Source organism: Melanerpes formicivorus, unplaced genomic scaffold, assembly GCF_026170545.1.
Source record: "Melanerpes formicivorus ecotype bairdi unplaced genomic scaffold, bMelFor1.0.p_v2 SCAF_22, whole genome shotgun sequence".
Taxonomy (NCBI): domain Eukaryota; kingdom Metazoa; phylum Chordata; class Aves; order Piciformes; family Picidae; genus Melanerpes; species Melanerpes formicivorus.
The window spans coordinates 4,976,811-4,992,260 of record NW_027142374.1 but is presented as its reverse complement, the minus strand read 5'-3'; the positions used below and the strand labels follow the sequence as shown (position 1 = coordinate 4,992,260).

General features: G+C 47.0%; 1 protein-coding gene across 1 annotated transcript in view; it reads right to left on the bottom strand.

Moving 5' to 3' along the window:
• Window positions 1-15,450, bottom strand: part of MTMR8 (myotubularin related protein 8) — a 30,757-nt gene that overhangs the window by 7,837 nt on the left and 7,470 nt on the right. The window contains exons 5-12 of the mRNA XM_068151946.1: window positions 14,537-14,665; window positions 12,967-13,101; window positions 10,313-10,445; window positions 7,395-7,504; window positions 5,743-5,868; window positions 3,590-3,639; window positions 2,556-2,756; window positions 812-940 (exon numbers count right to left, since the gene is read on the bottom strand). Of these exons, the coding sequence (XP_068008047.1) occupies window positions 812-940; window positions 2,556-2,756; window positions 3,590-3,639; window positions 5,743-5,868; window positions 7,395-7,504; window positions 10,313-10,445; window positions 12,967-13,101; window positions 14,537-14,665 (1,013 nt within the window). The remainder of the gene's footprint in view (window positions 1-811; window positions 941-2,555; window positions 2,757-3,589; window positions 3,640-5,742; window positions 5,869-7,394; window positions 7,505-10,312; window positions 10,446-12,966; window positions 13,102-14,536; window positions 14,666-15,450) is intronic.

Here is a 15,450-nt window from a genome sequence, read left to right as displayed (position 1 = left end):
TTTCATTCACTTAAGAGAAACCTGAGTTGACTGTTTTCAAGGAAATGAGATGTTTGGGTTTTAACTCGCACCCTGGCAGCACAAAAGTCAACCCTGAAATTGGACCTGAAATTGTCTACTCCCAAACAGCATTTTGGTTTTGATGATCCTTTGGACACCTCCTGCTTTGTCACTGAGAGCTGCTCCTCCTCATGTAGCACAAGATGAAGACACTTTACTCTGTAGCAGGCTGGGCAGTTCACATTTAAGCTCTCAGCTTGCTCCACCTTCCTGCTTCTATGAATGCCTTTGCCCAACAACAGCCACACAGCACTGGAACAGATTTCCATCCCACTTTTCCTCAGCAGGGATCAGGAGTGAGCCAGAAACCAAGGAAAACTTAACCACTGCAGCTGTAACACCTTGGGCAAAGCAGAGAGACATGGCAACAAGGAATGCCTCTTGTGAAAACCACCCTGACTGAAATTCCTGTTGGAAAGGCTTCCTTAATGTACCTTGGAAAGGAGGAACTTTAACCATTACCTAGCCCATCACAGAAACTGGACAGAGAAATGAGGAGGTGGGGGGGGTTGTCAATATCTGAAGTTCATCTTTTCCTCACCTCATTCTTAACACCAAAGACAACAGATTTCAAATGGCAATAGCTGCACTTACTTCACACTATCCCTTCAGGTTATGGGTGAAGAAGGGACCAGAAAGGTAAACCAAACCAAGCTCATCAGGGACAATGTATCCCATGAAACCTGAACCTACCTTTTCAGAAAAGAAATGCCCCCCTTCCTTCTGCCCCTGCTTCAAATAACCAACTTACTGGAAACTGAAAGGCAGAGTGTTTGGCTGAAGCTCTTTGTAGGCTGTAAATCCTCTGTACAAAGGATTTCTGAATTCCTGCTTCTTCTGTAAGAGGAAAGGCCACAGAGAGTGGGTCTTCTCAAAGATTCTGTCAAGTACAAAGAACACCTGATCACTACAGAAAAAGAAGTTAAGGGGATTGAGAAGGCCAGCCCTTCCAAGCAGGCTTAGATTAAGGAAGCCAAGGATTCTTTTTACACAGTATTTGATTAATTTCATCAACACAAGATCATAGAATCAGACTGGCTTGTGTGGGAAGGAACCTTTAGAAGTTCTCTGGTCCAGCCACCCTGCAGTCTTAAGGGACATTTGCAACTAGAGCAGGTTGCTCAGAGCCCCAAACAACCTGACCTGCAATGGTGCCAGGGATGAGGCATCTCCCACCTCTCAGGGCAACCTGGGTCAGGGTCTCACAACCTTTAGGGTCAAACATTTCTTCTTTAGATCTAGATACATCCCTGAGGAATATATAACCACTTAAAATGGGCACTGTCCAGTCCAAAAGGGGATATTTGCAGATTAAAACATCTTAGATTAAAACTGTCCCCAAAACCTTCATTTTTTGTTTCACACTGCAGAACACAAGCCTCTGTCAAGACAATGTTATCCTTAAAGAGCCTACAGTGACATTAAAAACACAAACAAATACAACCTGCCCTTTTTCTGACATTTCAAGCAAGAGTGAGGGTGGTGAGGCACTGGGACATATTGCCCAGCGAGGCTGTGAATGCTCCCTCCCTGGAGGTGTTCAAGGCCAGGTTGGATGAGGCCTTGAGAGGCCTGGTCTAGTAGAAGGTGTCCCTGCCCATGGCAGGGGGTTTAGAGCTAGGTAATCTTTATACTGTTTAAAATTGCTTCAACCACAGATATCTAAAACTAGACAACCAAGTAGGTAACTGTGTCCTATTATTCCTAAGGAGACAGAACATTTGTACCTTCCATCAACTTCATTTAACAATGTCAATTCTTAGCACATTTAGAGTTAAGGAAGTGTATTTTCATGCTAAGACAAGAACCTAAGTGAACTTTCTAACCCACGTCACTCTTAAAACTCAGGCAGAAAACACAATACATACTTAGAATAGAACAGAATTAACCAGGTTGGAAAAGACCTTTGAGATCAAGTCCAACCTATCACCCAGCACCATCTAATCAACTAAACCATGGCACCAAGTGCCTCATCCAGTCTCTTCCTAAACACCTCCAGTGATGGTGACTCCACCACCTCCCTGGGCAGCACATTCCAATGGCTAATCTCTCTTCCTAATATCCAGCCTAAACCTCCCCTGGCACAGCTTGAGACTGTGTCCTCTTGTTCTGGTGCTGGTTGCCTGGGAGAAGAGACCAACCCCCACCTGGCTACAACCTCCCTTCAGGTAGCTGTAGACAGCAATAAGGTCTCTTCTGAGCCTCCTCTTCTCCAAGCTCCCCAGCTCCCTCAGCCTCTCCCCATAGGGCTGTGCTCCAAACCCCTTCCCAGCTTTGTTGCCCTTCTCTGGACACATTCAAGCAACTCAACATCCTTCCTAAACTGAGGGGCTCAGAACTGGACACAGGACTCAAGGTGTGGCCTAACCAGTGCTGAGCACAGGGGCAGAATGACCTCCCTGCTCCTGCTGGCCACACTATAGGCCAGGATGCCATTGGGCAGACTTTCCAGCCCAAACCATTCTATGGGTCTATGCTGCTGGCTTCCAACTCACTTCAGATCCTGGCGCTCCTTGTGGCAGGTGCCCAGGAAGTTGCCGAACTGGCAGGAGTAGACGTGGTCATGGATTTCAAGCAGGAAACGCTCGTTGAACTCGAAGGCGCAGGGGAACTGCTGCATGAGCTGCCAGACACATTCAATGAACTGTGTGAAGACAGGGGACACCTCTTTGGGGTCACCATCCAAATGGCCACACCTGGAGGGATGCAAACAACACAGGGTGAAGTCTTCCAGCAGAAAAAGAACCCCCCTGACGTTAAACATCTCTTTCCTCTGTGTAAACATAAGAAGTAACTCAAGGTGAAACCCTTCCTAGATGAGAGCTACCTGGCCTGGAGGCATTCAAGGCCAAGCTGGATGAGGTCTTTAGCAACCTGGTCTAGTGGGAGGTGGCCCTGCCCATGGCAGGGGGGTTGGAACTAGATGAGCTTTAAGGTCCCTTCCAAGCCAAACCATTCTAGGAAACTATGAATGACAGGAATGGCAGCATTTTAATCTGTCAGAAGAATGAAAGGCAGATGGGCTTTGAGCACCCATATTGTGCTCAAGCTTATGCTGTGAACCTGGTAAATGTCCTGAAAAACCACCAGCTGAGGTTCTCTTCCAGAAATGACTGCACAGAATGAACATGTCTTGCCAGAACATTATCACTCCTCATGCAAGGTGTGGACATGGCATTTCAGGATATGGTTTAAAGGCCACAGTGATGTCAAGTTGATGGTTGGACTTCATGATCTTAGAGCTCTTTTCTAGCTGAAACAATCCTGTGATACTAAAAGTAGCAAAACACTCACAATTCAAACAATTTGTTGCAGAATGTATGATTTTGCCAAGTAGCAAGAGAAGCACTGATGAAGTAACTCCAGCAGACACTGCATTTTTGTCACCAACTCCAGTATTTCCCAGACCTTCCCTCCTCTGTCCTGTATTTCATTTACATTTGACATGGGAGAACATCAACCTGCAACACTGGGTGAGTTTCCCAGCCTTCACCTAGACACTACACCCAAGACAAGATACAGCTCCTACCTGTGGGAGAACTTGTGGCCCATTGCAATCCATTCCTTTTCTATGAGGATCTGTCATTTCAAAGCAGAGAGGGAAAGAAGAGCATTACTTGGATTAGAAACAGCAAAGTGAAGCCTTAAACTCTAAAAAGTTGACAACCATCACTGCCTACTGCTAGTGGTCAGCAGGTTCGCAGCCTGACCTGCAATGGTTCCAAGGACAGGGTATCTCCCACCCCCTCTGGGCAGACTGGCTCTCACCACCCTCAATATCAAACATTTCTCACTCCTCTCCAGTCTGAATCTCCCTCTGAGCTCAAACCATCACCCCTTGTCCTGCCACAAAAGGCACTGCTCAAGTCCATAGCTCTCTTCTGGCCCCTTGAATCCTGAAAGGCCACAAGAAGCTCTCCCTGGAGCCTTCTCTTTTCCAGGCTGAACAACCCCAGCTCTCTCAGCCTGGCTTCACAGCAGCCCTCCCAGCATTGCTGTAGCCTCCTTTGGCCCTGCTCCAACAGTTCCATGTCCCTGTTGTGCTGAGGACTCCAGAGCTGGCCTCAGCACTGCAGGTACATCACAGTGGACAAAAAACCATTAATCTATTTTAGTTCCTAACCAAAAAATCTTTCCTGGCTCATACAAAATTGTCCAGAGGGAAACCCCAGGCACGAAGTGTCATGCCCTGATGTAATTTTATTTGTTACAAGACTGCAGTGTAGCCTGCAAAGAACAATAAGAAACCCAGCATGGACTGCAAGGAAACCAACCTAGCAGTGCAGCACACCAGAGGAGGTAAAATTTGTGCTGTTCTGATTTCGGGGTTTTGTTTAAGGAACTCCTCTGAGCGAGGGCAGCAGTGTGTCTGTCAGGGAATTAACAAGAGGAGAAGACAGACAAGAGCACAGACTGCACTGCATTTATGCAGTGATGGCTTCACGTAAGAACAAGCCTGCAGCAGAACCAAATTGATGTGTAATGGCTTTTAAAAAGGTCTTAAATGAATCATACAATCATAGAAGTGGTTTTGGTTGGAAAAGGCCTCTAAAATCATCCAACCACAGCCATTAAACCATGTCCCAGGAATGTGTGGGCATGGCACCTTGGAACACCTCCAGGAAAGGTGACTCCACCACCTCCCTGGGCAGCCTGTTCCAATGCCTGACCACTCTGGCAGGAAAGAAGTTTTTTCCTAATATCCAACCTAAACCTCTCCTGTGCCATTTCAGACCATTTTCTCTCATTCTATCCCCTGATACTAGGGAGACAAGACTGACCCCACCTCACTGCAGCCTTCTTTTAGGGAGTTGTAGAGTAATATGGTCTCCCCTCAGCCTCCTCTTCACCAGGCTGAACAACCCCAGTTCCCTCAGGTGCTCCTCACCAGCCGTGTTCTCCAGACCCTTCACCAGCTTCACTGCCCCTTCCTGGACCTGCTCCAGCACCTCAATGTCCTTCTTTGAGTGAGGGCCCAAAACAGAACCCAGGATTCAAGATGTGGCCTCCCCAGTGCCTAGCACAGAGGCACAATCACTTCCATACTCCTACTGACCATGCTCTTGCTGATCCAAGCCAGGATGCTGGTGGCCTTCTTGGCCACTTGGGCACACACTGGTTCATCTTCTGCTGTTGTCAGCCAGCACTTCTACATCCTTTTCCACTGGGCATTTCCCAGCCATTCTGCCCCAAGCCTGAAGCACTGCATGGGGTTGTTGTGACCCAAGTGCAGGACTGAGCACTTGATGCACAGATTTTGCACAACACACAGGTTTGATGCTGCTCTGTGTACAAAAACAAGTTCATCTGCTAGGTATTAAAGTTGGGTGAGAGATTATTCACTGCAAGTCTTAAATGACCGCTTTTTCACCACTTTTTTACTGGACTGCTGCCAGAGCTGCATCCATTGCTCACTCATCTCTTGCTGCAGTGCCTCATTAGTGGCTCTCATGTGGACATTCAAGGAGACAAAGGTTTGGGATGTGTAAATTAACCACTGCCAGGCTGTGCTGCTGCTGTTCAGAGCAATTACAGCTGGCTTCTAGAATCAAAGCTGGGTCTATATAGGTCACCTACTGCTTGTGCCAGGAAACGGCCTAAAACATTTCATTAGGGCCTGTTTACACTGCACAGCCAGGAAGTGCCTTTTATTTTGGGGGATTCCAACATGGGTGTCCTTACCATGAAGCCTTTGAAAGTCCTGTAGAAGGGATCCAAGAGAAGGCCAGCCAGGGAGCAGACCTGTGCGGTGCGGTCCCACCCATCGGAGCAGTGGACCAAGACGCTGGCGTTCTCATCTCTCACAGCCTGGCAGCAGAGAGCAGACACAGCACTGCAGCAGCTTTCTAGGTCAGTTACCACAATTAAACGCTCTCCCTTCATCTGCATTTACCTGACTGGCCTAAAACCCATGAGGAGAGTTAGTCATTTGTCATCTGGAGCGTGGAAATGTGCCACTTCTGGGCAGGGAGCCATCAACCCAAAGGAAAAAAATGACTGGAATAAAATGCTGTAGCATGTCCTGTCAGCAGCACTGACTGACTGCCAGCAGGCAGACACACTCACAAGGCTCAGGCCTCTGAAAGGCCAAGAATTCTCCATCACAGATTCACAGATTGCATCTGGTTGTAAAGGGACCCTCAAAGGCCATCTTGTCCGACCCTCCCCCCCGCAGTGAGCAGGAGCACCTCCAGCTAGATCAGGCTGCCCAGGGTCACATCAAGTCTGATCTTGAATGTCTGCAAGGACAGGGCCTCAATCACATCCCTGGGTTGAGTACCCTCCTCTGAGGAAAAATTGGGTGGATGAGTAAAGAATAGTAACTGGTCACAAAAGGACTGGGAACCTCAAGGGAAAATTCATAGTATCAGAATTGTTTCAGACGGAAAAGGCCTTTAAGATCACTGAATCCAATCACTAGGAAGAGCTCATCCCATATGGATCATTTCCTTCCCCTTGTACTGGTGGCTGAAGAGAAACACAGCAAATCTCTCTCTTATAAAGGTTCCTGTGAAGCTAAGATTGACAGGTCACTACTCACAGGATCACAGAACACTTTTGGTTGGAAGGGACCATATAGATGATGTGGTTCCAGCCCCTCTGCTGTGGGCAGGGACACCTTCCACTAGATTAGATTGCACAAGGCCCCCATCCCAACTGCTTCTGAGCACTTCCAGGCTTTCAGCTTCCACAAATTCTCTGAGCAACCTGGTCCAGTGCTTCACCACCCTCACTGTAAAGAATTTCTTCCCAATGTCTTCCCGCATCTTGCCTTCCCACATGTCCTTCACTAGGACCAAAGAGCCATGTGCCTCAGACTTTTCTCCTTTTGCCTTAGCAAAACCTCTACAGAAGTGAGGACTGTGTTTAACCACCAAAATCAGCAGTCCCCACACCACCTAGAACCAGGAGAAGAACTGGTCTAACAATCCCTCACTCAAAGCAGAACAGTTCATTAACCAAGGAGCACAAGGTCATGAATGTTTTCCACTGGTGAGTAGGTGCTAGAGGTATTTCTAAAGGTCATTTTTCACAGGCTGTAGATTTATTTCTTTCAAATGAGTTCTAACAAAGCCTGGAGATGTGTGTGGTACAACACAGTGCCAGGACAATGTCACAACCCCTACAGCATTTTGTTTAGCCACAGGAAGCCTCTAGGAGAGAGCCAGTTTTATGTTCTACAACTGCAGGCTTGCTTTTGAAAGCTGAGGCCAACCAGAACAGCCATCTTTTCCCCACCTTCTCTCCAGAACCAACTTGACAGCCTTTGGAGCAGTCCCTAACACACAAGCACACATCTTTTCATTCCCCTGCAAGATGGAGTACAGTTTTACCTTGGCAAGAAAGACACTTGCATCCATCACAGCCTTAATGTGCCGTAACCAACCCGAGTTCTCCAGCCCAGTGAGGAAATCGCTCATTGAGGGGGACTTCATTTCACACACTAAGAACACAAACAGAGCAATTAGCTGACATCTCATTAACAACATCTCTCTCTCACACACACACACACACACCCCCTTCTCATTATCTCCTCACAGCAACAGAGATGGGGAGACCCTCAAAGCTATTATTTCCACACTTTTTAAGAGTCAGCAGCAATACTTTGTGTCTAAAGGACACACAAACTGGAAACTCTGCTGGTTGCACAACTGCAAACACAAACCAGCAATTTTTAGCTCCAAGAGAACATGAAGACCTGAAAATATTCTCCTTTCTTAGCTAGTTAACTCATGAGTTTTTTCACACTACCTCAGAGGTTGGAAGGGACCTCCAGAGATCATCCATAGCAAGATCACCTGGGGCAGTCTTCACGGGAATACATCCAGATGGGTTTTGAATGTGTCCAGAGAAGCAGACTCCACAACCTCACTGGGCAGCCTGAGGTTTGTTTTTATTTCCAGCAAATTAAATGTTTACTGATCTGTTACTGCACTACCAAAGTGTGTGTGATGGTGAGTTAACACTCAGCTGCCACCACAAGGACCGGGAGAAAGGAGAGTTCCAGCTCAGAGAAGGAAATCGCATCTTTAACCTTGGTGGCACCTCAGACACTGCTGAAACCCAGCATAGAAAACACTCAAGAGTAATGCAGCTCATATGGGCACCAGTGAAAGAGATTTCCTCACTGTCCAAGAAGAAAATGAGAGCAAACAGGTATTTATTCTGCCTCTTCTTCCACCACAGAATAAATCTGCCAGGAACAGGCAACTGAGGATTTAAAGTTGTGATCAGGCCAAGCCCTTGGTTACGCGAACAGCTTCATTTTTCACCAAGGTCACCACAGGTGCTGCAGTGCTACCTGGTCAGGCAGCTGGCACCATAAATTATTCAACTGTTTTGAATTAAGATGACCATTGGGCTGGTTACTAAAATATTAAATTCATCTTCTGAATGGCAGCACTTGTATTAGATTTTAGAAGATTAAGCACAGGAAGCAAGCAGACTGATTTGCAGCATCCACTCTGCCCTTGTGTTGCAGTCTTTGGCTGGTAAGAGTGCTGGAAACCAGCTAGCAGAGCCTGCTGGTTTGATCCAAGCTGCACCACCACCTTCTAATTTTGGAGGAGGGACATTAATTAGTGAAAACACAGACCTGATTCACCTCTTGATCTCCAACAGCTCAGGTATTTCTTCTGCCCTGCCTGGTGTTCCTCTCCAAGATCACAATCTCAGAAAGTAGCTTAATGCAGAGCTGCTTCTGCATTTTAATGTATTTTCATGTAATAAAACATTAATTTATAATCCATTTTAATGTATTAAACCCAAGCTCAGGTAAGGAAATCTGAAATAAATGAAAAACCAGAGCTGTGCAGGAAGACTCTTCTGGAAGCATTCCAAACCTGCCTGGATGTATTCTTGAGTGATTTACTCCAGGTGACCTTGCTCTAGTAGGAGGGGACGACTAGATGATCTTCAGAGGTCCCTTCCAACCCCCACCTTGCTGGGATTCTGGAAGATTAAACTCTTTGGAAGAGCATGGAAAGGCTGTGGGGTTTTTCCCCCCCATCAGAAATAACTGTGTGAACACTGAAATACTCCAAATTAAAGCAAGCAAAGTTAATTTCCTCAACAACCTAAGTTAGTTTTCTTTCAATAATTACTTTTTTCTTCCTGAAAACCTTGCTGCTTTTTACTGAAAACCTGCTGCTCCTCTGGCCCTTTCATTTGGCACATTTCAGAAATGCACCTTTTATGCACACTTAAGAAATTAATGCTTGATGTGCCCAGCACAGCTGAGGAATGCTGTTGGGTTTAGTTGCTATTTTTGAACCCCTATAAAACCAAGCACAACAACAAACAAAACGTCTTGCAGCAAAGCCTCTGGACAACATTAATCCTTCCAAGCCATTTCAATACAGCAAGCAAAGCAAGGTATTGACTTGCTGATCTGCTTTCCTCACAACAGCCAAGTGCAGGCAGCAGATTGAACACATCCAAGTGCCGGGTTCTGCACATTGGCCGCAGCAACCCCATGCAGTGCTACAGGCTGGGGTCAGAGTGGCTGGAGAGCAGCCAGGCAGAGAGGGACCTAGGGGTGCTGGTCGATGGTAGGCTGAACATGAGCCTACAGTGCACCCAGGCAGCCAGGAGGGCCAATAGCATCCTGGCCTGCATCAGGAACAGTGTGGCCAGCAGGAGCAGGGAGGTCATTCTGCCCCTGTACACTGCACTGGTTAGGCCACATCTTGAGTACTGTGTCCAGTTCTGGGTGCCTCAGTTTAGGAAGGATGTTGACTTGCTGGAGCATGTCCAGAGAAGGGCAACAAAGTTGGTGAGGGGCTTGGAACACAAACCCTATGAGGAAAGGCTGAGGGAGCTGGGGTTGCTTAGCCTGGAGGAGACTCAGGGGTGACCTTACTGCTCTCTACAACTACCTTAAGGGAGGTTGTAGCCAGGTGGGAGGTGGTCTCTTCTCCCAGACAACCAGCACCAGAACAAGAGAACACAGTCTCAGGCTGCACCAGGGGAGGTTTAGGCTGGAGGTTAGGAGGAAGTTTTACACAGAGAGAGTGATTGCCCATTGGAATGTGCTGCCTGGGGAGGTAGTGGAGTCACCATCACTGGAGGTGTTGAGGAGGAGACTTGATAGGGTGCTTGGTTGCATGGTTTAGTTGATTAGGTGGTGTTGGATACGATGATCTTGAAGGTCTCTTCCAACCTGGTCTGGTCTATTCCATTCCATTCTATTCTATTCTACTTCAGCAGCCAAGGGTAAGGAAGAAGAGGCACCTGCACAGACCGTACCCACCTTCCAGGAGCTTCTGCAGGCTGCTGCGCATCACGTGGATGTTTTCTATGCCAATAAATTTAAAGCAGATGTTATCATAATTATCTTCATTCTCATAGCCCTTCCCAGCTGCTCGGTTGGCCATGGCATTCAACTGCCAAATTGAAGGGAACAGGGTAGGAAAAAAATAAGAAGAGAGAAAAAAAAATTGTAACAGACAGCATGCAGAAGTCACCGAGGCTGTTCTGCAAGTCCCTCTTTAAACCCCCCCAGAGAATGTTGCTCAGCTCTAACTCCCCACCTCACAAACATCACTTCCAGCTGTTTCATGACAACCACACCAGTTATCTCCATCCAGTCCATACAGAGAGACTTGTTAAGACCATGAAGAGAATTTCCTAGGGCAGGTGGCATCAAAATGATTGTGTCCCTGCAGTGGCAAGGCCACGCCTCAAAACCTAGGTTCAGTTTTGAGGCCCTCACTACATGAAAAACATTGAGGGGCTGAAGCAGATCCAGAGGAAGGCAAACAAACTGGTGAAGGATCTGAATAACAGGTCTGGTGAGGAGCAGCTGAAGGAACTGGCTTGCTCAGCCTGGAGGAAAGGAGGATGAGGGGAAACCTCATTGCTCTCTACAGCTCCATGAAAGGACATTGCAGTGAGGTGGGAATTGGTCTCTTCTCCCTAGTACCAGGTGATAGAAAGAGAGGAAATGGCCTGAAATTGTACCTGGAGAGGTTTAGGTTGAAGAAGATGACAAATTTCTGTCCTGTACAAGTGGTCAGGCATTGGAACAGGCTGCCCAGGGAGGTGGTAGAGACACCATCCCTGGAGGTATTCAAGAAATGTGTGGACATGGTTTAATTGCTGTGATGGTGTTGACTGTTGGACTTGATGATCTTAGAAGTCTTTTCCAACCAAACCAATTCTATGACTATGATTGCTGCTCAGACCTTATTTCCCACCTCCCAGGCAAACCCTCCAGCTGTTTCACCACAACCATGCCAGTCTCTCCATCTAGTCCATATGCAGAGACTCCTTAAGAGCCTGGAGATAATTTTCTAGGGCATGTGATATCAAAACCATGCCAGATTTCAGCACATTGCTGTCATCAAAACAGTTAGAAAGGGAGTCTGCCCTGACTGTGAAGCTACCTAAAGATTCAGATAGCAGCAACACAGGAAAGTAAAACTAGACAGGCCATTTTCACAAGTAACATACACATGTGGGGGTGCAGAAAGACAATTCCCAAGCTGTTCACAGACATACACACACAGATGAAATAAAACAACCTGAGGGAAAGAGAAATATTAATGTAGAGCAGAAAGAATAAAGAAACCAACTGGAACTACAGGAAAAAAAGTCCAAAAGAAGCCAATTGCTCTAATAATTACCAAGAAAAGTTCAAGAGCTACCAAGGCAAAAAAAAAGAGCACCTCAGTCCTCCACTTATTATTTTGGGAAGAGGAGCAATTTGCCTCCACAGAGTGGAGGCAAAGAGACTCAGTATGAACACCTTTAGAACAAATAAGTAAGCCTAGTGCTTTAGTTCTACCACTCAGAGTAAGACAGGCTGTTAGGAGTCATAAAAAGCCTCCTTTTTCACCAAGAAAAACCTGTTTGGTGAACAAAACTGCCATCAAGTATGTATTTCATGGGAACATTAATGATGCTGGAAGCTGTCTGTCCCACAAGAACATGCAGAAATTGTTATCAACAACCCACTCTGTAATTTTGTGTCTCTCTCTCTGGGGAATGTCAGATGACAGAAAGCCAAAACACATCTTGGAACAACAGGTGAAGCATACCCTTGTTCTTCAAGAAGTTGTTTTTCCTTCTTGCCCTTGTCAAGGTTTAACTAGACCTGTAGTTGCTGTAAGATAACTACAGGATCTGAACAGGGAAGGAGGTGCTCAGAAAGCTCTGCTCTCAAATTATCAGAGGACTCTGAAATCTTTGCATTTCAGTAGCTGTGCACTATGAAAATCCTCCTGTTCCAATTTGCTGATATCAACATTCCCAATCAGTACACTTACAAGGCAACCATTGGAATTGGTTTTTAAATTCAGGTCCTCGAGATGATAGTCAGAGATTTCATCCTGTGACTGCTTCTTCACTAGCCTCTCACAGCGACACTCAGCAATGAAGTTCCTGCCCCAAATAGTGCCTACAGACCCAAGGAGCTGCACTGTATAATAAACTCCAAGCTGCATGTCATCAGAAGTGCTATTTCTACAAAGGCAAAAACATGGAGACACTGCCTTTCCCAATTGTTATCCCACATCAGAGAGGCCCCACTTTTTCCTCAGGTCTACTGATAAAACCACTTCAGGCTCCTGGAACTGAATCTTGAGGCTTCTCTTCAACAAAATATTAAAGACCCTGCTCTCTGCAGGGAAATGCTTCAGTGTCTCAACCAGCTCCAGTTGCTTCAGGTCATCCTTAAAATCCAACCCAGAAGACTCCAGGATTCTTAACAGCAGTTAGCACTGCAGTTTTACTCTGCACACCAAACCAGGAGCTTGATGCTTGAATTCCTGAGAGAGGACTGACACCATTTAACCCAATACAGCACAAGAAAGCACCAGCAGAGTGGTGACAGAATGAACTGGAAACAGCATTGCTACATGAGACTTAAGATTTAAAAGTAGCCACAAACCCCCAAGAAGGTACCTTTGGCCTTGTGTCTACAACATACATGAAGGAGCTCCCAGGGTTGGCTTCTCTGATGGCCTGCAGCATCTGTTCATCCTCCAGACAGCGTGCGCTGAAGCCAGAGAGGGGCTGGCTGCAGCGACATATGGCAGCCTGCAACACACAACAGCTCACATGCTTATCTTTACTGCACTGCCCCAAGCAACACCAGCTCCTGGGGCTTGAGAGGCCTGTTCCCTGCTTCTCTGAAAAGCTGCTGCTTAAAAGGACACACACAGATGCTACAGGAATATTTCTCAGAGCTACAAGTTTGGGAGTCCCACAGCAAGCCGGACTGCTGTGTTCTTTATTGGAGTGGATTCAGAGCAGGCCATGAAGATGATCACAGGTCTGGAGCACCTGCCCTATGGGGACAGCCTGAAAGAGGTTGGAGATCCTCTCCTATGGGAACAGGCTGAGAAAGTTAGGACTGTTCATCCTGCAGGAGGGAAGGTTTCAGGGAGACCTTAGAACAGCCTTCCAGTACCTGAAGGGGGCTACAGGAGAGTTGGGAATGGACTTTTTTAGAAGGGCAATGGCTCTGAGCTGAAAGAGGGGAGATTAAGAGTGGAGATTAGGAAAAAATTCTTCACAGTGAGGGTGGGGAGACACTGGAACAGCTTGCCCAGGGAGGCTGTGGATGCCCTCTCCCTGGAGGTGTTTAAGACCAGGTTGGATGAGGCCTTGAGCCATGTTGGTTCAGTGGGAGGTGTCCCTGCCCATGGCAGGGGGGGTTGGGAATGGATGATCTTTATGGTTCCTTCCTATCCAAATCAGTCCATGATTCTCAAACACACTAAACTCTGCCTGATGAGCAGAATCCCAAATACTGGCATTTCTCATGTTTTCCACTTGCATTCTACTGTCCAAATTGTTCTTTTCCACAACTTTGCTTCTCAGCTGCTCCTGCTCCACACTCCGAACTGCACTGAGTATGGCTTTAAGGAAACGTTAAGAGCTGCCAGCACAACTCTATACAGTTGCCCAGGTCAAGGCACACTTCCTCAGGAAAACAATTTGACTATGACAGCACTTTCTTAACATCAAAAACACTGAAACATTGCTGAGCCAGCAAAGTTGGTTTACATTCTGGTCTTCAATGGAAAAAAAAAAACCAACCCCAACACACAACAAACCAAAGCTGAAACTTTCACTTATTCTGAGCTACTGGGGATTTATTTCAAGGTGGTTCCTCCTGGTCCATACGAAGAAAGTTTAGCTGAGTTAACATGTAACTTGTTAAAACATTATCCTGGCTAAACAGGAGATAAACCCCCACACACACACAAAACAAAGCCCTGCTGGAAGCTGATAAAAAAATTCCAGACAGGAAGCTTTTCTGCACAGCTCTGGATGTGTCCCAAGTGCTTGTCTTTAACTAGGTTATCCTGTGACTCAGAACAAGCCAGTATTAGGTTGGAAAGAGAAGCACAGTTGTCAAACATGACATTAAAACGCTCTAATAATCAGCTCATTCTTTCACTAACAGGGGACTGGACAGGAAGGGGGACCCTTACCCCCCACAGAGAGCAGATGATGAACAACTAACATTGTTTTCTTTATATAGGTAGGAAAGCACCGGAATCCGCCCTCTGCTTCGGAACCGGGAGCTCCCGGTCACCACCGTCTGGCTAGCAGCTCTTGGTACCACGATTTCGGGAGGATACGTGTTGCAAACCTAGGTGGAGAAGGAAAACATCCAGGTGTTACTGCTTAGCAATTCAAAACTCATTAAAAATTCACCCCTAGCTCTTGATCAAGCATTTATGGGAGGTGCTGGGGGATGAAAAGCTGGAAATGAGTTGGCACCATGCGCTCCCAGCCCAGAGCCAGGTATGTCCCGGGCTGATTCCCTGCAGCATGGGCAGCAGGTGGAAGGAGGGGATCCTGCCCCTCTGCTCAGCTCTGCTGAGACCACATCTACAATGCTGGGGCCAGCTCTAGAGTCCTCAGCACAGGAGATACATGGACCTGTTGGAGCAGGGCTAAAAGAGGCCACAGCAATGATGGGAGGGCTGGAAGCTCTCTGCTGTGAGGCCAGGTTGAGAGAGTTGGGGCTGTTCAGCCTGGAGAAGAGAAAGCTCCTGGGAGACCTTCTGATGGCCTTTCAAGACTTGATGAAGCAAGAAAACAGCTGGGGACAGACCTTTGAGCTGGGCAAGATGTGACAGAGCAAGGGGTGATGCCTTAAACTAAAGGAGGGAGATTCAGACTGGAGAGAAGGGAGAAATGTTTGACACTGAGGATGGTGAAACTGTTCCCAGGGAGAGAGAGAGATCCTGACCTGCAGTGGTGCTAGGGATGGGGCATTTGTGGCTCTGAGTGACCTGCTCTAGCTGCAGATGTCCCTGCTGACTGCAGTGGGGTTGAACTAGATGACCTCTAAAAGTCCCTTCCAAGCCAAACCACTCCCTGATTCTATGATTTACAAGCGAAGGCCACAGCAAATGATCTGTTCCTGTA